Raw genomic sequence first — 27,721 nt, 5'->3', positions numbered from 1 at the left:
GAACTAGGTAGAAAGCTAAAAAGCAGGACTTCCAGGGTAGTAATGTTTTGATTGCTGTCTGCGTTACGTGTCAGTGAGGATAATAGGCTGATTTGCAGATGACTTCGTGGCTGAGGAACTGGTGCAGGGGGCAGGGTTTCAGATTTCTGAATCATTGGCATCTTTTCTGGGGAAAGTATGACCTGTACAAAACAGACAGATTACACCTGAACCCGAGGTTGGGGGGGACCAATATCCTTGCAGGCAGGTTGGCTAGAATTGTCATGGAGGGTTTAAGCTAAATTGGCTGGAGGATGGGAAACTGAGTGATAGGGCTGAGGATGGGGCAGTTGGTATTCAAGCAGAGGCAGTGTGTAATGAGACTGTCAGGAAGTGCAGATTGATGATAAGGCAAAATTGCAGTCAGTGGAATAAGTTGCAGTATAACAGGGGGCCAAATTCAAAAAGGGTGATGAATACAGGGCTGAAGGTATTAAATTTGAATGCATGCAATATATGAAATAAAGTAGATGGTCTTGTAGTGCAGTTAGACATTGGCAGCTGTGATGTGGGCATCACTGAGTCATGGCTGAAAGAAGATTAAAGTTTGGGAGCTTAAGATCCAAGGATACATATTGTAACACATGGACAGGCAGAGAGGCTAGCATGGCTCTGTAAGGAAAAAATAAATTCAAATCCTTAGAAAGAGATGACATAGGATTGGAAGATGTAGAATTGTTGTGGGTAGAGCTAAGGAACAGCAAGTGTAAAAAGGACCATGGTGGGAGTTATATACAGGCCCTTGAACAGTAGCCAGGATGTGGGCTACAAATTATAATGGAGATAGAAAAATGCATGTCAAAAGGGCATTGTTACAATAGTTTTGGGGGGTTTCAATGTGCAGGTCGATTGGGAAAATCAGGTTGGTGCTGATTTTGGATCCCTAGAGAGAGAATTTGTAGAATGCCTACAAGATGGCATTTTAGAGCATCTAGGGGATCAGCTATTCTGGATTGAGTGTTGTGTAATCAACCAGATTTGATTAGGGACCTTAAGGTAAAGGAACACTTAGGAGACAGTGATTTTAATGTGATAGAATTCACTCTGTAATTTGAGAGGGAGAAGCTAAAGTCAGATATGTCAGTATTATAGTGGAGTAAGGGGAATTACAGCGGCATGAGAGAGAAGCTGTCCAAAGTTGATTGGAATGGCTCACTATCAGGGATGACAGTGGAGCAGCGATGGCTGGGATTTCTGAGAGCAACTCGGAAGACACAGGATAGATGCATCTCAAAGAAGAAATAGTATTCTAAAGCAGGGTGCCACAACTGTAGCTGACAAATGAAGGCAAAGCCAACATAAAAGGACAAGAGAGGGCATATAGAGCAAAAATTAGTGAAAAGTTAAGAAGATGGAAAAGCTATTAAAAACCAACAGAAGGCAACTAAAAAGCCTTAAGCAGGGAAAAGATGAAATATAAAGTTAAGCTAGCCAATATATCAAAGATGATACCAAAAGTTTTTTTCGGATATATAACGAGTAAATGAGAGGTGAGAGTAGATATCGAACCAGTGGAAAATAATGCTGGAGAATTAGTAATGGGAGACAAGGAAATGGCAGATGAAGTGAATACATATTTTGTATCAGTCTTCACTGTGGTAGATACTAGCAGTATGGCAGATGTTCAAGAATGTCTGAACTTCTGGGGCAGAAGTCAGTACAGTTGTTATTATGATGGAGAAGATGCTTGGGAAGCTAAAAGGTCTGAAGGTAGATAAGTCACCTGGACCAGATGGATTACACCCGAGGGTTCTGAAGGGGGTAGCTGAAGAGATTGTGGAGGCATTAGTAACTATCTTTAAAGAATTACTAGATTCTAGCATGGTTCTGTAGGATTGTAAAATTGCAAATGTCACTCCACTCTTCAAGAAAGGAGGGAGGCAGAAGAAAGGAAATTGTAGGCCATTTAGCCTGTTCTCACTGGTTGGGAAGATGTTGGAGTCAGTTGTTAAGGATGTGATTTCAGGGTACTTGGCACATGATAAAATGAGCCAGTGTCTTTAAGGGAAAATCTTGCCTGACAAATCTGTTTGAATTCTTTGAGGAAGTAACAAGCAATATAAACAAGGTAGTTGTTGTGTACTTGGATTTTCAAAATACCTTTGAGAAGTTGCCTCAAATGAGGCTGTTTAGCAAGATAATAGCCCATGGTATTACAGGAAAGATACTAGCATGGAAAGAGCATTGGCTGATTGGCAAAGAGCAAAGAGTGGGAATAAGGGGAGCCTTTTCTGATTGGCTGCCAGTGACTAATGGTATTCTGCAGGAGTCAGTATTAGGGCCTCTTCTTTTTACGTTATATATCAATGATTTGGATGACAGAATTTATGGCTTTGTGGCCAGGTTTGCAGACTATACCAAGGTAGGTGGAGTGGCAGTTAAGTTGTGGAAGCAGGGAGGCTGCAGAAGGATTTAGACAGATTAGCAGAATGGGCAGAGAAGTGGCAGATGAAATACAGTATCGGGAAGTGTATGGTCATGCACTTTGGTAGATGGCATGAAAGCATAGTCTATTTTCTAAACAAGAAGAAAATTAAAAAATCTGAGATGCAAAGCAACTTGAGAATCCTTGTGCAGGATTCCTTAAAGGTTAATTTGTAGGTTGAATCAGTGTTGAGGAAGGCGAATGCAATGTTAGCATTCATCTTGAGAAGACTAAAGTATATAAAAAAGGATTTAATGCTGAGACTTTCTAAGACATTTGTGAGGTCTCACTTGGAGTATTGTGAGCAGTTTTGGGCCCCTTATCGAAGAAAGAATATTGCAATATTGGAGAGGGTTCAAAGAAAGTTCACGAAAATGATTCCGGGATTGAAAGGCTTATCATAAGAGGAACATTGATGGCTCTGGGCATGTACTAGCATGAATTTAGAAGAATGGGAGATCTCATTGAAACCTTTTCAAATGTTAAAAGGCTTAGATGAGTAGATGCAGAAAGGACGTTTCCTACAGTGGGGGAATCTAGGAACAGAGGGCACAACCTTAGAGTAGAGGGAGGTCCATTCAGAATGGAGATAAGGAGGAATTTCTTTAGCCAGGCGGTAGTGAATCTGTGGAATTAGTTGCCACAGTCAGCTGTGCAGATCATTGAGTGTATTTAGTGTATTTAAAGCAGAGATTGATAGATTATTGGTAAGCCAGGGGGTGATAGAGAGATGACAGGAGAATGGGGTTGAGAGGTGAAATGCATCAGTCATGAATGGCAATGCTGATTCGATGGGATGAATGGCCCAATTCTGCTCCAATGTCTTATGGTCTAATAGCGATTTTTAAAATATTCTACAGATTGTTTAAAGTTCTGTGAAGCAGTGTATAGCGAAAAGTGAGATGAGCACACCGCAATTGTAGATATGCCCTTTAATAATTCTGTTTATTTGCTAAACATAGTACATGTGCATGAAGTTGTACAACTGTCAGTGTGTACATTTGTGTTTGATGTGCTGTACTTTTGCCTGTTTGACCTATGAACATTGCAGGCTTTGAAAAGTCTGGACACCTCGAATTCCTTTCTTCAGCAATTGATTCCTGAGTAAACCATGTGTAGTCAATGGATTGGGTAGTTAAGTGTTGCTATCGCATACAAGTCAGAATCTAAAATACAATCAGATTGAATACATTCCTTGGGTAATCGGCCTGGCTTTTACAAACTACACTAGAAGGGTGGCTCTTGTGGATGGCATGCACAAAGCTGCATCAGCTGCGGGATTGGCAGTCGTTTCTAATGATGTCAGCTACAGAAGTAGTTTATAGTCATGCTGGAGTGTGTTTGCTGCGCTGAGAGAATTTGAACTTCAAAGCTCTTAGACAGGGGAGTGGGTTGGACTTTGAAGCTAGTGGGTGAAGATCTTGAGAAAGGCAGCAGGCCTTGGGATTACACTAATTTTTTATTTTGCACTGTTTAAAAAAAAAATATACAATGTTTTCAAAGTAGGAGTTCATGGTATATCAAGTAAATAAACCCTAATTATCAGTCAGGAAAAATGAGCCATTCCAAGCCATAACTTGGTCTTGCTGACTTGATGAGTGAAAAAGAGCCTTTATCGCACCATTCGGTGCTCAATATGTTTAACATGAATATTGCCATCAATATCATCACCCAAGGCCTTCCCTGCTGTCGGAGACGGGTGAGTCGCATGTTGAATTGCTGTAAAACTGCTGTTGCTATCGCTCAGCAGTAGTCACAAACCTTATTGCTGTGCACTTTGTGATGAGAACATTAAGTGCTATATTACAACATTAAATTACAATTCTAAAGCTTTAAATTAACATATTTTAGTTTAACATAGCAGTAATGTTTATTTGTGGGCAGAGGTTATGAAAGAAAATAAAATTCATGTTTAATTTCTACTATTAAAATTGAGCTACTTTTCAAATGGATACCGTGGTACTGCTTAGTGACTTGACATGTAAATTCTGCACTGTAATTTGTACATTGAAAAATATTTGATATTGTTTGATCAACATTTTAAATTTAATAACCTGAAGAAGGCCACTGTTTTAACAAATTAATGAATCTTGTGGGAAATCATAATTATTTGACCCAAGTTTCAAATAACTTAGCCTGCAATCATTTTTTGGCCATTTCCTTAAAATTGTGCATAATTCTTGGATCTAAGTACAGGTAACTTTACAAAACTTCTGTTTTTCAATAGCTGCTGTAATTGTTTTAAGTATGATGTTCTGAGGAATATCCTAAATTTTCTCCTGTGAATTCATGTTCCATGTTATTAGTCACTGAATCTAATGTATTTTTAGTGATGTAAGGGACGTTAATACATTTGGGAGTGTTTCCTAATTTGTCGTCTTTACATGGTCAAGAATTGCGTTGGTATACTGAATATGGACATCAAAGATAATCTGTGAAAATAAATTGTATTTAGAGTCTGTTGAATACATTTTAAAAGTAAGCTAATGTTATAAATATTACTTTGGTACAAAAATGAAACGGTAGACTTTACCTAGCCAGGACTGAAACATGATGGGGTTTTTTTTGGATGTAATAATACTGGAAATGTTATGTTAAATAAAATTTGTCATGTGCTTCGTGGCACTGTTTAAATATTTGTTCAGTGCCTTTTAATCAATGTATTTCCTGACAATCTGACTAGTATTTGTAGCAATTGTCATGTTGTTATGACTCAAACCTGCTCACAATTCTTATATAATATCTATATTTACATTTCTAAAAGATGACTATTTTAGCTGTGATAATATTTGTATGGAAATGTGTTGCCAATATTTGTTAATTAGCAAATCTAACCTAGGTTAAACTTCTGTTTGCTGTTAGTTACAAGTATGCTCTTACATTAATTAAAGTTGGAATGGAAATGGCAGCAAAAAATCTAATGTTCTTTTGTTCATGAGAGGTTTTTTTTTAATATACATAGTTCTAGGTAAACTTGAGTTGCACTTTCATATGAACCACAGAAAGATATTGACTATACGACCATCTGCACTTAACTTTGCTGATATTCTCTTCTATTAATAACCTACATTGGGAGATCATGAGTATCCCACGATATATTATAACAGCTGACAAAAATAGTTGCGGTTTTTGCATATCTTTGCAAAAGAGTGGGAAGATATTGAGATTGCATTGAATTTTATTGTTTATTAAGATTTGCAATAGCCTTATAACCCCCGTATCTAAAGTTTATAACTAATGTCTGCAATTAAATTTGTAAGTAGAGTTAAGTACAGTTAGTTCACATTAGGAATTAGCAGGTTCAAAAATCTAAAATGGCATGATTAAATTAATTTGGAAACATTCATCTGCAAAGAAAAATGTAATTTTGTTTGTTCAGTAAATTATGTTGATGACCATTAGCCAGTTGTACCCTAATGATTCTAGCAATAATTTTCCTTGTGCCTTATGACATAACAATTGGTTACCACATTAATAAACATCCTTCAAACCTATCAGGTAGTCTTGTTTTCAGAAATTTACTTAAAATATAACATGTTAATTGATATCATTTGATGTTTTGGAAACTTGCTATTCTTTTATGTTCTATTCTTCCTAGATGATTGTTCTAAACTATCAGGTAAACAAAAAAAAATGACACAGCATGCCATACCATACATAGTTATGCCATGCATGTGTATAAAAATGTAAGTAGTTTTAGGACTTTTAAAAGGGAATTCAGTTCAAAGCTGACATCTAGAAGCCATTGTAAGGGCTCTAACTGGTGTCCACTTAGAACCTCCTCAATCTTAATCTCATTTTAGAGGAGAAATGGGGTTTATGGAAAAAAATACATATTAAACAAATGTTCCATTTACATTGGTATGGTATTCAAGATCTTATTCATAAATAACCACAGTAGAAATAAAAGCGTGAAATGCCAGAAAAGTGCAGGCAATAGCATTGAAATAAATAAGACGAGAAAATCTGCAGATGTTGGAAATCCAAGCAATACACAAAATGCTGGAGGAACTCAGCAGGCCAGGCAGCATCTATGGAAAAGAGAAATCGTCAACTGTTTAGTCTTTTCCATTGGTGTGCTGCCTGGCCTGCTGAGTTCCTCCAGCATTTTCTGTGTTGCATTGAAAGAAATGATTTGTTTCTCTTTCTAGACATGTTAACTGAGTGATTGACTATTTCAAACATAGTTTTTATTATAGATTTCCAGCATCTTCAGTGTGTTGGAAAATAAATTAGCTGGTTTTTGCTTCACTTGTTTGTGTGATTTGCTATGCAATGGTAAATTGTTGAGAAAAATCGTTTTGAGGCTCCTAGAAACTGCAACATAAATGCAAGTATAGTATTATGTGGCACTTCACCTTTTCCCTGTTATTTCCATTCTGTTTGACAGTTATTTAATAGGATAGCAGAGCATCTTGTCAGTATTACTAATAAAATTAAGATATCAATAGATATTTTCTAGTAATTACAAATCAGTTTCCATCCTCCAAGCTTGTTCAATAAACACAATACAAGCTAGATCTTTATTGGAAACATCTTAACTGGCTACTATTCATAAGTCCCCCATTTAATTGAAAGGGTAGGCTTAAGATAGATTGATATCTTGCTGAAAATGCCAGTTGAGCTGTTTTCAAGGTTTGTAAGTTTTCAATGCTACAAATTTAAAAAAAATAAAACAAACAGCCTACAGGTGCAGTCTCGGTGGATTTCTGATTGATTGTAATGCTGAGCATGCTATTAGATCATATTATTTATTTATTTAAAGTTAGGGCATGCTAACATGCCCTTCTGGCTCAAAGAGCCCATGCCAGCTATGTGATGAATTATCATACTAACTGGAACGGCTTTTGAATGTGGGAGGAAACCAGTGCACCAAGAGGAAACCCATATGGTCAGAGGGAGAGCATGCAAGTGGTGGATGGGTAGTGGTGGAATTGAATCACGTTGCTGGTGCTATAATAGCATTATGCTAACCACTATTGACAGTGTTCGTTAACTTGCAGTTAAGCAACAGTGAAGATATCTTAACCAGATGGTTAGAAATGACAGTATGTCAAGGTTCACAATTTCATTTTTTTTACTGGTGCTTTCTAAAAGTTGTATATTTGGATTGTTGATGCCATTGAATCTATGTAATGATCTGCCTCAAAATTTTGTACTTGGTTGACCAGCTGCTTACTCTTGCACGTGAAGAATTGTTTTCTGATATATGTCCTAATACCTAGGAATGCCATCAAATACCAAAGAACGGCAGAAGAATTATATTTAATTAAGCAGATGTCTAATATCCATAGAAGGTAAACATTATGCTGGAATCTCCATGACAAACTGGATCAGTAGTCTTTCTTTTGATGTGGTCTGACTAATCTAAGCTATGCCCCTTTCAATAATCAAGAGAGGCTCTTGGCCTGCCTGCTCGTTTCTTAGAAATAAATTCCCTTCATATAAGTTTTTTATGTTTCAATTTAGAAAGAACCCAGGGTTATAAATTCCTGTTTAGGCAGGAAACTAATCCGATTTAATAGGGCAAAACATTATGATTTTCAAAACAAGATGTTCAAGAAGCACAATGCAATCTTAACATTAACTGGGACATATTGGTGGTCCTTATTTTGTGGAAAGAGAAGACATTAAGCTGAAATGTTGAATTGATCTTAAATTATTAACAAGTGGCTGTGATAAATATTACTGAAGTTAAAAAGCCAGAGAAACCTCATATAAAGTAAACTGATTTTCAGCTTTCGTGTTCTTTATGCAGTTCATATTCAGCTATGAAAGGCTTCTCTACCTTTTGCAGCACTGTGATGCATTATATGAAAACAAGTGAAAGACTTATACTCTAGATATTTGAATACAAATTGTGGACTAAAATCGGAGTGATGGACTGAGATAATAAAACTATTGTCAAACATTCTTGCCTTTTGGATACAGGTTTGAATCCAGAAGCTTCCTTTCTTCACATGTTTATATATAAAAATTCCCATGTTGCTAAATTTAAAAGCACCTGAACGCTCCACTATTTATCCCTCAACAATATTAAAAAGTGCCCTGTGTATGAGAGCTAGTGAATATTTAGCTTTATCAGGCAATGCACCCAAACCCAATTGATTGACTGTTTTTATTTATGCCCAATAGAACATTATTTTTCGGAATGAGATTTAAATATTCTGAGCACACCGATACCCCATATCTTCAACTACCTCAACCAATATAGTAGTTCATCACCTCCTTCTGGGTAACTGAGAAGTGAAGCAATCGGCATTTGCAGGATTGAATTTGAGAGCAGAATAACTTGGTTCAGGCAGGGCAGAAAAACAGGACAGGTACAGTATATTCCAAAGTATTGAAGAACATTCTGGAGGCATGATATGCTAATCAGCTAATAATTATGTATTGTATGGAAACAAAATCTCTAAAATGTAGCATGCTGAGGCTCAGCATTTCCTGTAGACTTCAAAATAGTGTTCAACCAGTTAAGAGGCTAAGGTTTCTCTGTCAGTGTCCCCACCCTTCATCTCTAGACATTGCTGTGGCCCAGACACCTGCCCTCTTCCTGGATCCAGTGACTCTTGAAAGGCAGATATGTGCATCTCCGATATCAGAGGAATCCCACCCTAACCCTCCTGGCACTGGGACGGTTTCTAGCACTGTCGCTTCACCGACTAATGCCTTCATACCTAGTCTTCAAACAAAAACAAATACAAAACATTCAGACCATTCCTGGAGTTTTAGACTGGCTGACTCTAAGTCTGCAAAAATGTCTCTTCTTGTTTACTCTCTCTTATCATATTGAGCTATCCTAATTATCCCATCAATGATATATTATTCCATATGTGTCAATTTTTTTATTCATGCCAGATCTACTTTATCTACATAATATTTGTAGTATATATGACATAAATTTTGCTACCTATCTCAAGCTGACAGTAACTGAACTATAGGAGATTGGGTTGAGAAGGATAGAGGAAAACATAGAGAAGAAAGAATTGAAATGCATGTCCTCCAGGGACAGGAACAGCAAAAGGCATCATTGTGTTGAAAACTGGGATCAAAGAAGAAACCATGAATAGGATGGTTAATACCTGAGTACTTCACTGTAAATGGTGAAATATATTTTTACATTAGTACCTAAATAAACGACAAGGGAACATAGTAGTATACACCAGGTCATTTTTACTATTTATTGTTAAATTTAAAAGAACTACATAGAATAGCATTGCACAGAACAGGCCCTGAGACTCACAATGTTGTACCAAGCTAATTAAATTTGTAATCAAATGTCCAGTAAAGATTAATAATTATTATTTATAGAGCACTTTTTATACAGACTGTGTAGTTCAAAATGCTTTACAAAGGGATAAAGTACAAATGTGAAAATAAAAGAAGCAAGGTTAAATAAATAGGCTTTCAGATGAATGTCCATGCCCTTCCACTTCCTGCACATTCACATGCCTACATGAGAGTCTCTTGAATGCCTCTCGTATTTGCCTCTACCACTACTCCAGGCAGCACTGTCCAGACACCCACCACTCTGTTTTTTTAAAAAAAAGAGAAACCTGTCCACACATTTCTAATGAATATATTCCATCTCATCTTAAGTGTAAGCCCTCTGCTACTAGATATTTCAACCCTGGGAGAAAGATACTGGCTTTCTCTCTATGCTTCTCATTATCTTATTCACCTCTTTCAGATATCCCCTCAACCTCTGTTACTTCAAGAGAGCAGCCCAAGTTTGTTCAACTTCTCACTATTGCACAAGTCATTTAATCCAGTCAGCATCCTGGTAGAACTACTTCTGCACCTTCTCCAAAACTTTGACAGCTTTCCTATAATGGGGCAACCAGAATTGAATGTAACACTCCAAATGCAGCTTAATAAATCTGCAACATAACTTCCCAACTCTTGAATTCAATTCTTTAACTAACAAAGGCAAGCACAGGCCATATTCCATATTAATGAACCTATCAGCCTATATAGCCACTTTCAGGGAACTATGGACATGCACCCCAAGATCTCCACTCATCAACACTGGTAAGGGTCTTGGCATTAACAGTATATTGTCTCCTTGCGTTTTATCTCCCAAAGTGCAATATTTCACATTTGATAGGTCAAAGCCCTAGCAATCTCATCTCTTGCCTTTCTCAGTAACCTGGGATATTTCCCACCAAGCCTGGGGACATCTACCTTTATGTTCTTTACAGACCCCACACTATCTCCTCCTTTATTTCAATTTGCCTTAGCGGATTAGTAACCTCAAAGTCTTGTCATTGGTAAATAGTGATGCAAAGTACTCATTGGGATCTCACCAAAATCCTCCACATAACATATAAGATTATTAAGGAATTGGGCATGCTAGAGGCAGAAAACATGTTCCCAATGTTGGGGGAGTCCAGAACCAGAGGCCACAGTTTAAGAATAAGGGGGTAGACCATTTAGAACTTAGTTGAGGAAAAACTTTTTCACACAGAGGGTTTTGGTTCTGTGGAATGCTCTGCCTCAGAAGGCAGTGGAGGCTAATCCTCTGGATTCTTTCAAGAAAGAATGAGAGCTCTTAAAGATGGCGGAGTCAAGGGATATGGCGAGAAGGCAGGAAAAGGGTACTGATTGTGGATGATCAGCCATGATCACAGTGAATGGTGGTGCTGGCTTGAAGGGCTGAATGGCTTAGTCCTGCACCGATTGTCTATTGTCCACCTTCAAGCCCATGTTTTCTCCTTCAACCTTGAGTGGTCCTACCCACTCTCTAGTTATCCTCTTGCTCTTGATACATTTATAGAAAATCTTGGGATTCTCATTAATCCTACTTGCTAACAACTGTTCGTGGTACCTCCTGGCTTTCCTAATCCCTTCTGGAGTTCTTTTCTGGATTCTTTATCATTCTCAAGGGCTATTTTGAACTTAGTTCTCTAAACCTTGCTCACATTTTCTCTTTTCTTCCTGACTCTATTCACCACCTCTCTTGACATCCAAAGTTCCCTTACCTTGCCATTCTTGTCCTTCCTTCTTCCTGGAAAATACCTTTGCTGATCTCTGTGCAGTTGATCTTTTAAACACCCTCAACATGTCAGATGTGGACTTAACCTAAAAGAGTTGTTCCAGACAACTCTCCCTACTTTCTGCCTAGCACTCTGGGAATTTACCCTGCTCCAATTTAATACTCTCTGACAAGGTCCAAGCTTATCCTTATTTATAGCTACCTTAAAACGTAAGGAGTTGTGATCGCTGTTCCCTAATCTTTCTCCCACTGAAAAGCCTGTCACTTGGCCAGGCTCATTAACCAACACCAGGTCCAGTATGGTGCCTTCTCTTGTTAGACTACCTACACATTGGCTTAAGAAACCCTCCTGGAAGTATCTAACAAATTCTACCCTGTCCAAACGTCTTACGCTAAGGAAGTTGAGGTCACCCACAACAACAGCTTAGATAGATACTTTATTGATTCCAAAGGAAATTACAGTGTCACAGTAGAATTATAAGTGCACAGATATAAATATTAGAAGAGAAGTAGAAAGAATAAAAAATAAGTTACCACAAACATTCTAGCAGGAGGGGTGGTCATCACTTCCCCGGCTATAGGGTGACTCATTATAGAGCCTAACAGTCGAGAATAAAAATGACCTCATATAGCACTCTCTGGAGCAGTGCAGTTGTGTTAGTCTATTACTAAAAGTGCTCCTCTCTTCAGCCAAGGTGGCATGCAGAGGATTAGAAACATTGTCCAGAATTGCCAGGATTTTCAGTAGGATCCTTTGTTCTACCACAGCCTCCAGTGTGTCCAGTTTGACTCCTATAACAGAGCCAGCCTGTCTAATCTTTATTGAGCCTATAGGCATCACCCGTGCTGATGCCATTGCCCCAGCACATCATCGCATAGAAGATTTTACTGGCGACAATAGACTGGTAGAGCTACATCTTTCTATAATCTGCATGTATATTTGTTCTTCAGTGTTTTAGTAGCTATTGGGAAGGGGGAGGGTGGTTTTGTAGTATAATCCCATCAGAGTGATTAGACCTTTCTAATTTTTGAGTTCTACCCATACAGGCTCAGTGGAAGAGCTTACATGTACCATCTGCAGCTGGAATATTGTCCTTGATTAAAGGCACAATTCCCTTCCCCCACCCTTTAACCGCCTTCTCTATATGCTCTAAAAGATTGTTAGATGAAGAGATTAGTAAACAAAAAATAGTTTTATATGTGAATACAGACTAAGCAAATTAAAAAACAAGTTTGGTAATCCAGACAGCTCAACCTTTGAAACGGACTGTAGAAAGAGAAGCAGAAAACTTGATATATAATGAGTATGCAGAATGCTGGAATCCTAGTCAGTACTTTAAAGGAAAAGTACTGATTTATCAGTGATTTTGTTGCAGCTATTATAAATTTGACTCTTTTTATGGGTAATAGCTAGAAGATGGGACTGGGGAGGGATCCTACCTTGATGGCTGGAACTTTAAGAATTCATTGTTGTATTTTCTAAAGTTATTGTATCTCAATTAAATTAATTAGCTTTAAAGCTAATGCAACATTTTAAAATAAATGCATTTAAGATTTTTTTATTGTACTTTTGCATCCCTTAAATTGAATGGTTTATAATCTGGATTCGGCTCTGCAACAATTAGGTAAATTATTCAAACATCAAATTACTTTTGTATTTCTTTGGAAATTGTATACAGAAAAATACCGCACCAAATAATTGTTAGAATCCAAGGGACTGGAGGTCATTAGTGTGGAAAAAAACAACGTGAGGGCAAATTGCAGAAGAGTCTACCTAAGTAAAAGAACAATATGCATTTATGCCAATAGCACTAAAATAGATCATCTGCTCATTCTTATTAATACATCATTGCTATTTGTGAGAGCTTGCCGGAAGTAATTTAACTGCCTATGAATTTACCCACATTTGGAAGTACTTGGGCTATGGTTCACATTGGAATATTTTGAGCTTGTAAAGGTGTTTTGTATAAACACTTGAGTTCAGCATCATTGATTCAAGAAACCCTGTAGGTGTGAGCAATTCCCTCAAAGAGAATTAATCTGCCCATTGACCATTAAACAAGGCAGTAGAATCTAACAATCCATCAACAGATTGCCAATAGAGTGCACACCAGGCAGAGTTAAGGAACTGACTGCAGCCTTTCACATTTTTAGTGGAGGCTTGTGGGGAGTCTCAGCCTTTGAACTACAGCCACTGTAACTGGGTTTGAAGTCACTTGGGCAAATTCAGGCAACATTGATCAGGGAAATGAATATAGTCCCAAGGTTTTAACCAAGTATGTTTTCCCTTTTTCTTTCTCAGGGTGGTGAACAGAGAGGAAGGACAAAGAAGGGTCATGGTTGGGGCTGAGGGGCATAACTTGAGAGAGGAGAAGTCATTTTGGAGTTGTAGAGGAAAGGAGCTGTGGTGGAGAAAAGAAGTAGATTTTCAGAGATAAGTGGAAATAGAGAAGGAACCAAGTGGCAGGCTGCATAAGAAGGTGGGCAAGGGAGTCGGAGAGAGGGAGGGACTTGAGGACAGTGAAGGTTGGGGTCATTGAGAGTGAAGGTGAGGGTGGGTATTGGAGGGGTGGGGTAGTAGAGAGCAAGGGCATATATATTTGAGCCCACATACATGTGAATACAGTATGTTAGCAAGCACTTTTATCAATTTATGCATCTGAGAATGTCCATGCAGGAAATGAGTGGTCTTTGACACCCCCAATGCTCTTCCCATTGGACCCAGACCTCGTACTGTCCAGTGCATGTGGTATTAGGGACCTTGCACTCTTCAGTATAAGGACCATTAGAGACCATATGGACAACCACAGTAGTGTCAGTCTGGAGCACCACTCTGCATTATAGCCCAGGAACTTGGATGTTCACACAATGACATTATCGGCCTTAGTACAAGAAGAAGTAGGAGAAGGCCAACTCAAAGAAGGAGCCAACTGTATACCTCATTCTGAAAGGGCAGGCTGCAAGTGGAATATTTTTAATGAGGTGGGGTTTCAGCACCAATAATTAATTAGTCTGCTTTCTGAGTTTTTTTTTCCTCTCACTTTCAAAATAAATGACTGTTTCATGATTTTAGCTCACTCTGACCTAGAAGCAGCACATCATGGTTGTCAGTGCAAATGCACCATCTCTGGAAATGACAAATGAGGTCAAGGAGAATTTCTGCTCTGACCTTGAGAAAACCCCTGACCCATATTCAAGCAAGAAAGAAATTTGTATTTGTGCTGAGAAATTCAGAAAGCATTTTCTGGATAGCAAGGATATTTAATGATGGATGACGCTTTCTTGAGGTGCCTGCCCTTGAGATTACCTTGACAGTGAGGAGGATTGTGTCTACAATACTCTGCAGCCTCTTGCAACCCTGTGTATTGGAGCTTCTATACCAGAATATAATGCAACCAGTCAGAATGCTCTGCACTATACATCTAAAGACGTTTGATAGGTTATTTGGTAACACATCAAATCTTACTCGAGGATCCATTTATACAGGGAAGTGAGAAGGCACAGGTTTGGTCTTGTGTTTAATCTAGGTTTAGGTTGTTACGTACCCCGTAACTGGGTTGCCAAACCAGCAGAAATGGATCACTCAGTTGGAGTCTGGAGTACTAGAACTAAGAAAGTTTTATTAAAGAAACAAGCAACACAGTAATCGAAAGGATAATAAATGCAACAATTCAACAATGATAACCACACATGTGCACAGAATTAAGATAACAGCATCAATCAAGCTCTATCGTTGTCTAGGGGTAAATGACCAATTTCAAAATGACTCAAAGTTCAGTCCAGTTTGTAGTTCAGTTCGCAGTAATCGTTGCCATGGCGATGGACAAGGTGGGGGAAGAGAGACAGAATAGGAACAACTGATCATTCAGAACACTGCTTCACTCACAGACCAGCGGGATGGCTCACAGACCAGCGAGATGGCTCACAAACAGCTTTTGGGCAGGTCCTTGGTGATGTCACCTGAGGTCACCGACTGTGACCCCTCCTCCAGATGCGGTCGATCCTCTGCAGTGAACCCGGCACCCAGGCAAGGGCGGACACACACCGGGTTCCCGCTGATCGTACCTTTCCACCCTGTGCGTTGTCCGGTACTTCTCACCACTCGTGAGAGGCGCACCGCTTCCAGGGTCTCGTTACCTCGGGTGGCGTGTGTGTCATCTTAGCGAACCTGTCCCTTTTTATCCCCCTGCTGGGGTATCGCCTGTCCATCACTTCAAACAGTTCAGGGTTCAAAGGGGGGAGCCGCTCCAGACAGCTCTTCCTCCCACATCCCCTCATTACACATCCCCAGACGCTGCTCCATTGTTCCTTATCTCTCCTTCCCCTGAGGGCAGGTGGCAGACCAACTGCTGATGCCACTGATGCTAGCCCAGGCCAGCAAACATCTTAATTTTATGTGTATTCTCGTAACAAGGTCTAATGTAATCTCCCCCCTTCTGATGAGATGTTCAGAATGTGACCTGAAAATCAGCACCCTCAATCCAGACACAGTTAGATCTTTGTAACAATTATGTAGAAAAGGAAAGATATGTCGCATCCGCAGTTTCTCCGGTTAGCGGATGATTTCCTCCACGCCTCTCTGACATAGTGGGGAATTGCGTATGAGGTAAGTTACAGCAGTGGTTTGCCATTGCCTTCTGCCAGGTGAGTTTCTAAGGAGATCACCAGCTCATAACCCAGCACGGATGGAAAGCGTGCAGAGGAGCCAGCTGGCTGGATTTGAACCTGGAACCTTTCGTCCCGAAGTCCGACACTGATGCCACTACACCACCAGCCAGGTCTAACAATTATGTATTTAAATAAAATACAGAGCAAATTAGAACACTATCAGTATACTACAATACCATAAAACTGTGTGTAGTTTATAGTTATCGATGGAGGAATTCGTCCAGTGTACAGTGCAGTGTTCTTGTGATTGACCATGAATTAACAATAAGCACGACAACCTAGTGCAGATAATAGACTGCCTTCATACAGTGCTTTCGACGATTGCATCCTCTAAGTCTTCATTTTCATTTTAACATTCAAGGTGATTGTCAGAGCATTCAAATTCTTCATAGGTCCTAATTGTTGAAGTAGTAAAATTGTTTCATTTTTGCCCCTAAATGTTTCTGGCATCTCTAAGTCTGAATGCTTGAAAGCATAGAGAGCAAAACAGTTCTGAATTGTCTTGCTGCTTATTTCTCGCCAACTATCAGTGACAAAAATCACTGCCTTTTGAACGCAAACACACATACCTGACACTATTTAAAAACTGTTTGCTCTAAGCACTGTGTAGTGTCTAACAGCCACAGAAGTGCATGCAACTGACACTAGTTTAAAAGCTGTTTGGTAACAGTCTGCTGTCCCGATTAAGTCACAAATAAACAAAGGGAATCCCAGATATTTTCTTGATTAGATTTGATTCTTCAAGAGTTGTCCCTAATAAGCAGAAGCCGTAGTTAATCGATGGTGCAATTAGCCAGGATACACTGCTTTCAGAAGCCTGTTGCAAAGTATTCATCAGTATTTTAGAATTCACGCTGTGCAGCAATGTGTTCAGGTGTTAGTATAATACCTATTGTTCTATTAATATTTTATTGTTGTACTCTTTAAAAGCTGAAATGACATGCTTTGGAAAAACATACTTCCGATATCAAAACATTTCCAAACTTTTAAGGCACACAAAATAATGAGATGTTATATTTTATAAATACTTACTATGCTGTAGCAATTTATTTAATGCTTTAAAATATATGCAAGTTATAGTATTCACTTTAACAGACTTTTGCTGCATAGAGTAAATCTGATTTAAACATAAACAAAATGCACTATAGTATGTAGTGTAGAGGCTTAACATTAAATGTGTTCCTTCCAGAAAGTCAGTATAGAAGTTAAGGAAATGCTTGTATCACATAAACCTTTCTTTGTCTCTCCATGGCTCTTTGTTCATTTTATTTTTGTTAAAGTATAGATGCATAGTCAGTGTCATTAATGTTAGATAAAACCCAGATTTCATACTGTTTCCGGTGCATCTTTAGGTGTTTGATTGCTCACCTATACTGTTGGCTTCTATCCAAAAAGTCTGCATTTGGGTGCTCATGCCTGGTAATCACTATCATCAGGTTTAGTTGCTGCAGTCACAATGCTATCTGTTTCTAATGACCTCCTAAGAAATGCAAACAGAAGCACGAATAGGGCATCCGGCCACCTGTGTCTGCTCCACCCTTCAATGTAATATCACAATTAATCTTATCTATAGCATGTAACTCCATATTCCTTAATTTGATTAATATTTAAAAGACTATTAATCCCTGTTTTGAATATATTCATCAATTGAGCCTCTATAGCCTTCAGTAGAAATTTCCAGAGTCAGGATTCTTTAGATGGAAGAATTTCTTCTGCCAGTCCTGAATAATCGACCCCATTCTTCAATACTGATTCTGGACTTAGCCAAAGGAAACATCCACACTGAGTGCTCACTTCCCATTCTTGTAAACTTTGAATAAAAGCCCAATCTGGTTAATCAATCTTCATTTGAACAAACCCACCACCTTTGCAACCCTAACCTTTCTAGCGTAGGAAATCCAGGCTATATTTTAGGGCCTAGACAATTGGAGCAAAATGTCTCCACTATTATATTTATATCCTCTTCCAAGTGAGATCAATAAACAGGCTGTTCATCATTCTAAATGTTTACTTTTAACTTCCAATGATTCATCAACAAACACAGCCCTGTACCTCTAAACACCAAAAATTTGCAGTCACCCACCTACTTCTTGAAAAAAGAACTCCGCTTTTCTAATTTTTCTTCCAAAATGGAAGACCTCACACTTCCTACATTATGCTATATCTGCCTATACTTGTCCATTTCACTTAGTTTCATTTCATCCTACTAAATGCATGACGACAGAATGATCTTTGTGTGTTCCCTCTGTGTACGTGTTTTCAATACTTACTTATTGATGCAGTAGACAATCTTGAACTTGGGTGATGAAATTCTGGAGTACCAAGAATCTCTAGATGACCAGGAAAACAAAACCATTTGATCTACTTTCAAAAATCCACTTGCTGTTTAATACTTTCTGAGGATTTTTTTATTTAATTGCATGCAGAGTTATTTGAACAACAATTTTTGAACTCATCTGGCAAAATGAAGGTTCTTGACCAAAACATCAACTATTTATTCTTCTTTATAGATATTGCTGACCTGATAAGTTCTTCCAATGTTTTGTGTGTGTTCTTCTGGATTTCCAACATTCTGCGGAATCTTGTGTTTAATATTAAAAGACAGTTGTCACTTGCGCTATGACATAGCTAAACAGAGAGTGTCAATTATTTTACTTGCCTGAGCATTTCAACCCTTTTGATGTCAATTATTTTGCATTAGGGTGAGAGTCTAGCTTAACTTCTCTGTGGGTGGTAATGTGCATCCATGCAGAGAGTTTGGAGTATTTCCAAGTTTATCTTTGGCATCAAGGAATTGGCTGTACCACTGGCCTGAAATGCAATTCCATTGTGAAGCTAGGTAATGTTGCCTCTGCAACAATGTGTAGCAGATTCTAATCAAGTGGATGAAGTACCTTGCCTTTCACACTATCTATCGTTCAGATAAACAAGCAGTCTTGCTTTTGTAATGATCTTTTGAAGATATTTGGCAGAGAAAAAGGTATAAGTTTAGTTTTGTAGGTCAATGACCTTACACTTGCAGTATTTTGTTTTTGTTTTTCTCAGATGTGGTTATTTTAAGAACATAAAAATAGAAGCAGGAGGAGGCCGCATAGCCCCTTTGTGGGGGGGGGGGGGTCATTCAATGTTATGGCTTCTTTTCATTTTGACTTTTTTTCCCCTTATTCAGACCCTATGATTACTGAAGTCTAACAATCTATCAGCCTCAGCCTTGAAAATACACAGCAACTGAGCATTCACAGCATTTTAGGTATGGGATTCCAAAAGTTCTCTGCGTAAAAGGGATTTCTCATCTGTCCGAAATAACCACCCTCTTAACCTGAGCTAATGCTGCTTTGTTTCCTCTTTGGAAACAATGTCTAATTTTCTGCCCTATCAACATAAAATCTTGTTTTAATATCATATCAAATTGAAGTCAAACTTTCCTCCTAGAACAATGTCCTCCCCCTCGAAATCAGTCTAGAAAATCTGACGCTGTAAAATCTGGGAGTTTATTTAAATCATAAGCTTTTTTTTATTATATTCAAGGTCGCTGACAAAAAGCTGGATGGGAAAATATAATCTCATTCCTTCCTTAATCTCTTGAGTTACCTGTTGATGGATCAGTTTTTGTAAAGTATTTTTATTTATTTATTCAGTTATTGAGATACAGTATGGAATAGGCCCTTCCAGCTCTTTGAGCCTTGCCAGCCAGCTGTCCCCCAGTTTAACCATAGCTTAATCATGGGACAATTTACAAGGACCAATTAACTGGTATGGCTTTGGACTGTGGGAGGAAACCGAAGCACCCAGAGGAAACACAGACGGTCATGGGAAACACGTACAAACTTCATATAGGCAGAGGCGGGAACTGAACCTAGGTTGCCTGTACTGTAAAGCATTGTGCTTTACATGCCACCTTGAGTATTATGTCACTCTCAAAAGAAATTATGTTTGAGAATTCTCATAAATTTTTTTTTCCCCCAGTCAATGCAGCTAGCAATTTTTACCTCTGACTTTAATCCAAGATTATGTTTCAATTGCATTCAAATTCATTGTGACTACATAAAACGTATTAAGTTATGAGAGGCATTGACAGGGTAGATAGCCAGTGTATTGTTGTTGTTGTTGTTGTTGTAGTAGTAGTGGTCATACTTTATTGATCCCGAGGGAAATTGGGTTTTGTTACAGTTGCGCCATAAATAATTAAATAGTAATATGTAAATTATGCCAGGAAATAAGTCCAGGACCAGCCTATTGGCTCAGGGTGTCTGACCCTCCAAGGGAGGAGTTGTAAAGTTTGATGGCCACAGACAGGAATGACTTCCTATGATGCTCTGTGTTGCATCTCGGTGGAATGAGTCTCTGGCTGAATGTACTCCTGTGCCCAACCAGTACATTATGTAGTGGATGGGAGACATTGTCCAAGATGGCATGCAACTTGGACAGCATCCTCTTTTCAGACACCACCGTCAGAGAGTCCAGTTCCATCCCCACAACATCACTGGCCTTACGAATGAGTTTGTTGATTCTGTTGGTGTCTGCTACCCTCAGCCTGCTGCCCCAGCACACAACAGTAAACATGATCGCACTGGCCACCACAGGCTCGTAGAACATCCTCAGCATCGTCCGGCAGATGTTAAAGGACCTCAGTCTCCTCAGGAAATAGAGACAGCTCTGACCCTTCTTGTAGACAGCCTCAGTCAGTGTTCTTTGACCAGTCCAGTTTATTGTCAATTCGTATCCCCAGGTATTTGTAATCCTCCACCATGTCCACACTGACCCCCTGGATGGAAACAGGGGTCACCGGTACCTTAGCTCTCCTCAGGTCTACCACCAGCTCCTTAGTCTTTTTCACATTAAGCTGCAGATAATTCTGCTCACACCATGTGACAAAGTTTCCTACCGTAGCCCTGTATTCAGCCTCATCTCCCTTGCTGATGCATCCAACTATGTGCTTTCCATGTCAAATTGTCTAAAACTAGATGATGTAGATTTAAAGTGAGAAGGAGAAAATTTAAAGGTGACCTGAAGAGTGAATTTTTGAACCGAAGTTTAATTGGAAAAGGAAAACATAACAATATTTTAGATTATCTGAATGTATATTTTAGCAGGGCATAGAGTGATTTGGAATTATTGTAGGCAAGTGGAGCTGGGCATGATGGTCGGCCATGATGCAGGCGACCAAAGGGCCTGTTTTTATGCTATGACTCCAATGTCTAATTAGAAGATTAGCAGATTTCTCTTTTTCAGTATAAAAGACAAGATCTGAATCACCAGTTTGTCATAATGCTCCAGGGAACTGTTGTAAATGCATTTATGATACTATCTTCTGAAACCGTTTTCTTCAATTTTATTTGCCTAGCACATGAATATTAAAGTTCCTGTGATAGTTTTATTATGATTGTTGAAGTTCATCATATTTTTCAGTAAATACTTTGGTTTATAAAGTTATCACAAGTGTTATTTTTGTCCTCTAATTTTTCCCTGTTCTTTGGTATCAATCTTTTACTATACTTTATATTGCAGCTTTCTTTTCCTACTCACTTCCCACCTTGTTCTTTCCATACATAGAGTATTTAGTTCTCAACATGACCTTTGTGCAACCATGACTCCTTACTGGCCAAGAGAACAAACCTACTTACTACCATTTGTGCCATTAATGTACTGGTTTGTTATAGATTAAAAACTTTCCAGATAAAAATTTATGGAAGAATAGAATTCTAGCAGGTTTAATCAGGAACAGTGGTGGAAAAAATGGGGAAGGGATAAAAAAAAAACAAATGGAAAGTCTGAACTGATGAAAGATAGTTGAAATGAGATGCCAAGTAGGGAAATGGTGTTTAAAAAAAACTTGGTGTTAATAGAACAAGTAAAGAAAAAGTGAATCAATAGAGGGATAAATGGGAATAGCAGCAATTATTAATATCTTTTTCATTTGATCATGCAGAAAATAATGAACTAATTATTGAATCTGGGGGGCAGTAATGAAGGGGCTCTGTTCCTTAAGCATCTATTGAGTTCGGTGGAGCATTATAAAAGGATAAGCCTTGATATAGGCTGAGGGAAGAACTTGTAGAGGTTTGTAAGGTTATAGACAGCCAGTATCTTTCCCAAAGTTAAATGTCTAATATCAGAGGACATACATTTAAGGTGAGAGGGGGAAGTTCAAAGGAAATGTGCAGGGCAAGAATTTTTACACAGAGTAGTGGATGCCTGGAATGCACTGCTTGGGTTGGTGGTGGCTGGAGAGGTGCCGCTGTTCAGTTAATTAAATCTTTAAATGTGGATACCAAATGATACAATGGAAAGAAAAGACACACATTACAAATACACTTTGCAAAGAAGTATGGTGCATAGCTCTTCAAATTCCAAATCCCACCCAACATTATTATTGAATCTGCTTCTGGACACACCACCATTACAACAGCAACCAATTGTTTGGAATTCCTAATGGTTTGGCATTTGGCTTGCCCTTACTCCTTTTAAATTCACAGAACCCTTGCCCCCATGTTCTTTTTACACACACTGGGGGAGGAGGTGATGGGAGAGAGCAGTTCCACATTTCCTTTAAACTTTATGGAATCCCAGTTCCCACACTTCCTTTAAAATAACAGTACAAGACGCTGGTGATTACAATCCCTTTACACTCTTTGGGGCTCCTGTTTCCATACTGTTTTATAATTTAATGGATTAACTAGAAAAATAATTAAAGTGTTGTGCTATGTAACATCTTAAAAAGATTATTTGGACTGTCATCCATTAGTCTGGAAAATAGAACTATAAAGCAAGGAAGCAAGCTCCTTAACTCAGTGAGTCTGTGCTGACCAGTGGGTCCATTTTCATATTAATCCTACTCTAAGCAAGTATATCTTTTCCACATTCACATCAACTATCCCTAGATTCTACCACCCAGTTACATAGTGTGGCCGAGTTACTGTGTCAATTGACCCTTCAACCTGCATGTTTTTGAAGTATGAAAAGAAACCAGGGAAAACTGATGTGGCTACACAGAATACTGAAGCTGCTAGCTGCACCAATGTACCAGCCTGTTCATTTCTGATAGACAACAACAACCGAGATGCTCAGTATGCCAGGTTAGAGGAGGAGTACTATATATGAATGCCTGGAAAAAATTTAAGTATTAAAATGGGCATGCTACTGCCATTATCAGTGTCTGTAATTATGGTGTAAGTAATGAAGATTGAGGGAAAATGATGAGGACATTTTCTAGACGTTTGTTTCCTGTGAAAATTTCATTTGATCTAGAATAATTCTTCATTTTCTAAATGCTTCAATACAGTCATATGAGCTTATTTAGATAGAATTCAGGTTATAATTGCACACACATTTTAACGTGCTACTGCTCTTCTGCACCTCCTTGTGGTGATTCTATAAAAATGATTTCTGTGAATATAGTGGGAAGTTTTGTATCTTCTAACTAGTACAACTATCTCACTACAGTAATCAAAGGGCATTGATTGAAAATGTGATTTCATCAAGAGAATAAATTACTATCAATTAATTATCCAACTTTGTGTGTGTATTGCCATCAAAAACAACTGTAAGTGAAGCAGTCATGTCAATTAAAAGCAACAGGCTCTATATACAGAGACTATTAAATATTAATATAGTGACACTATTAGCCTAGTTATGTGTTGTGTGTCTTCTGTGATCTTTTCCTGTAATTTTCAAGCATTGTGATGCAAGGGTGACTAGTGTATGTTTAAATGCAATTTTATTTCATATTGGAATGCAAAATTGTTGCACTACTTATCCACCCAAATAAAATAGAAAAGCTAAGACCAGAGAGTGTTTGAGAAGTAAGACCAAATAGTGATAAATAAAATATACAGACAAGAAAATTTTTATTCGTGTTCCTTTTAAATTGACACAGTATATACTTGGCTAATTTTCTTCTATAAATTATGCAATAAAGGAAATACATGTACTTCATGTTACTTTGATTAAACAATTACAGTGAATTTGCTGGGTGGCTTTGTAATTAGTTTTGGTTTACTGTTTTTATCATATGTACCAAGATGCAGTCAAAAACATTGTTTAGCTTGCCTTCCGTACCAATCATTTGAAAGCAAGAGTACTGCTAGGTGGTACAAAAGGAAAAGCAATAACAGAATGCAGAATATAATGTTACAAAGGAAGTATGTACAGGTGTCCCCCGCTATTCGAACGTTCGCTTTACGAAACCTCACTGTTATGAAAGACCTACATTAGTACCCTCTTTTCGCTTTCAGAAGGTGTTTTCACTGTTACGAAAAAAAAGCAGCATGCGATTAAAAAATTCAGCACACGAGAAAAACAGCGCGCGATAAAAGGCAGCGCGTGCCCCGAGCAGCCGCTCTCCCCCAGATTCGGAATTGCATTGCTTAAACACGTCGCATTGAGCAGCCGTTAGCAAGATGAGTTCTAAGGTGTCGGAAAAGCCTGAAAGAGCTCGTGAGGGTGTTACACTTAGCATAAAACTAGGCATAATTAAGCGTTTCGATCGTGGTGAACGAAGTAAGGACTAAGTGAGTTTGGCTTGTGGAAGCTGACGAAGATGATGTTGAAGAGGTTTTGGCATCCCATGACCAGGAACTGATAAGATGAAGAGCTGATGCAATTGGAAGAGGAAAGGATAACAATCGAAACCGAATGCAGTAACGAAAGTGAAGCAACTACGTGAGATTTTCGCTGCAATGATAAAGTACGACTTTAATTTTGAAAGGGTACATAGGCTTAGGGGATATTTGCAAGATAGTTTGAGTCCTTACAAAGAATTGTGTGATAGAAAATTGCGCGAGGCTCAGCAGTCAAGCAAGCCTTCCACATCAGCCACAGCCGACTACGAACCTCGACCTTCGACGTCAAGGCGGGCAGTCATAGGAGAAGATGAGCTGCCTGCTCTAATGGAAACAGATGATGAGATGACACCCCAGTGTCCCACCACCCCAACACCCAGGCCGCAGACAGATACTGTACCGATTCGTGGAGAATGCAGCAGTAGCCAAGAGGCACACAGCGCATCTTTAAGAAAAAAGGCAAAATAAACATGCTAATTAATTAGGTGCCGCCCCACACGTAAATGTCGGCCCAGATCAAAGGCGATGCAATCGGCACTGATCTGGGCCGACAATTACGTGCCGGGCAGCACCTAATTAATTAGCATGTTTATTTCAGCTTTTTTCTTAAAGATGTGCTTTGTGCCTCCCGGCTACCGCTGGACCCCTGCGTGCCTCGCGGCAATGTATCGGTTGGCGGCCTGGAGGGTGGGGGCCACTGCACCACCCAACCTGCGACAACTCAGTCTAACACACCATCATCAGTGTGCTCGGCGCTGTCTTCCTGATTCTGGTAAGTGATACTACACTGTACATACATTATTTCTACTTTATATAGGCTGTGTTTTTTTACGTGTTATTTGGTATGATTTGGCAGCTACATAGCTTAAAGGTTACTGGAGAGCGCTTGCGTGAAATTTTCTGCCGACGGCGCTTGCATGAGATTTTCACTACAGAGGACAGTTCAGTAATGATTGTGGAAAAGTATTTCTACTTTATATAGGCTGTGTATTTATCATATCATTCCTGCTTTTACTATGTGTTAACTGTTATTTTAGGTTTTATGTGTTATTTGGCATGATTTGGTAGGTTATTTTTGGGTCTGCGAACCCTCACAAAATTTTCCCATATAAATAAATGGTAATTGCTTCTTTGCTTTACGACATTTTGGCTTACGAACCATTTAATAGGAATGCTCTACCTTCAGATGGCGGGGAAAACCTGTGCAGATAGACAATAAGAGGTAAGGGCCAAGATAAAGATGGAAGGGAGAAGAGAGAATATTCAGGTTGGGAGGGGTCTTTGATAATGTTGGCTGCTTTTCCAAGACATCATTGACCTATTCTGTGGTGTTACAGGAAAGATACTGGCATGGATAGCAGAATGGCTGACAGCCAGGAGGCAGCAAGTAAGAGTAAAAAGGACCTTTTCTGTTTGGCTGCCAGTGACTAGTAGTGTTCCTCAAGGGTTAGTACTGGACCGCTACTTTTCACATTGTTTGTTACCGACTTAAAAGATAATGGAATTGATTGCAACCTGTCAGAATGCTCTCCACGGTACATCTATAGAAGTTTTTGAGTGTATTTGTTGACATACCAAATCCCTTCAGACTCCTAATGAAGAATAGCTGCTGTCTTGCCTTCCTTATAACTGCATCGATATGTTGGGACCAAATTAGATCCTCAGTGATCTTGACACCCAGGAAGTTGAAACTGCTCACTCCCTTCACTTCTGATCCCTCTTTGGAGATCGGTATGTGTTCCTTCGTCTCACCCTTCCTGAAGTCCACAATCAGCTCTTTCGTCTTACTGACGTTGTATGCCAGGTTGTTGCTGTGACACCACTCCACTAGTTGGTATATCTCATTTTCTCGTCACCACCTGAGTTTCTACCAACAATGGTTGTAATGTCAGCAAATTTATAGATGGTATTTGAACTATGCCTAGCCACACAGTCATGGGTGTATGGAGAGTAGAGCAGTGGGCTAAGCACACACCCCTAAAAGTGTGCCAGTGTTGATCGTTAGCAAGGAGGAGATATTATCACCAATCTGCACAGATTGTGGTCTTCTGGTTAGGAAGTCGAGGATCCACTTGCAGAAGGAGGTACAGAGGCCCAGGTTCTGCAACTTCTCAGTCAGGATTGTGGGATTGATGGTATTAAATGCTGAGTTATAGTCAATGAACAGTATCCTGACACAGGTGTTTGTGCTGTCCAGGCGGTCTAAAACCGTGTGAAGAGCCATTGAGATTGCGTCTGCCGTTGACCTGTTGTGGCGATAGGCACATTGCAATGGGTGCAGGTCCTTGCTGAGGCAGTTCGGTCTGGTCATGACCAACCTCTCAAAGCATTTCATCACTGTGGATGTGAGTACTACCGTGTGATAGTCGTTAAGGCAGCTCCATATCTCAGAAAGGATGTTTTGTCATTGGAGAACCAGAGGAGGTTCATGTGGATTATTCTGGGAATGAAGGAGTTAACATATGAGGAGTGTTTGGCAGCTTTGGCACCTTCAGAAGAATGCGTGAGGATCTCATTGAAACCTACAGAATGTTGAAAGGACTAGATATGGTAGATGTGGAGAGGATGTTTCCTCTGGTGGGGGCATCCAGAACTAGAGGGCAGTGCCTCAAAATTGAGGGGTGACCCTTTAGAACATAGGTAAGGAGGAGTTTTTTCAGCCAGAGAGTAGTAAATCTGTGAAATGCTGTGCCACAGAGTGACAATAGACAATAGGTGCAGGAGTAGGCCATTTGGCCCTTCGAGCCAGCACCGCCATTCACTGTGATCATGGCTGATCATCCACAATCAGTATCCAGTTCCTGCCTTATCCCCATAACCTTTGATTCCGCTGTCTTTAAGAGCTCTATCCATCTCTTTCTTGAAAACATCCAGAGACTTGGCGTCCACTGCCTTCTGGGGCAGAGTATTCCACATATCCACCACTCTCTGGGTGAAAAAGTTTCTCCTCAACTCCATTCTAGATGACCTACCCCTTATTCTTAAACTGTGGCCTCTGGTTCTGAACTCACCCATCAGCAGGAACATGCTTCC

The 27,721-nt window shown here is 39.2% G+C and overlaps 1 protein-coding gene across 8 annotated transcripts in view; it reads left to right on the top strand.

The window, feature by feature from the left end:
* Positions 1-27,721, top strand: part of fbxw7 (F-box and WD repeat domain containing 7) — a 355,529-nt gene that overhangs the window by 222,339 nt on the left and 105,469 nt on the right. The window contains exon 1 of one of the 8 annotated variants that reach the window (XM_063046484.1): positions 3,852-4,163. The exons of 6 other annotated variants lie outside the window; for them this stretch is intronic. In XM_063046484.1, the coding sequence (XP_062902554.1) occupies positions 4,059-4,163 (105 nt within the window). In that variant the 5' untranslated portion in view covers positions 3,852-4,058. Of the gene's footprint in view, positions 1-3,851; positions 4,164-27,721 lie in introns of those variants that run through there. One more of the 8 variants, XM_063046485.1, reaches the window with a different exon arrangement.

This window comes from Mobula hypostoma, chromosome 4 (genome assembly GCF_963921235.1).
Source record: "Mobula hypostoma chromosome 4, sMobHyp1.1, whole genome shotgun sequence".
Taxonomy (NCBI): Eukaryota; Metazoa; Chordata; class Chondrichthyes; order Myliobatiformes; family Myliobatidae; genus Mobula; species Mobula hypostoma.
This window is presented reverse-complemented; position numbering and strand designations above follow the sequence as displayed.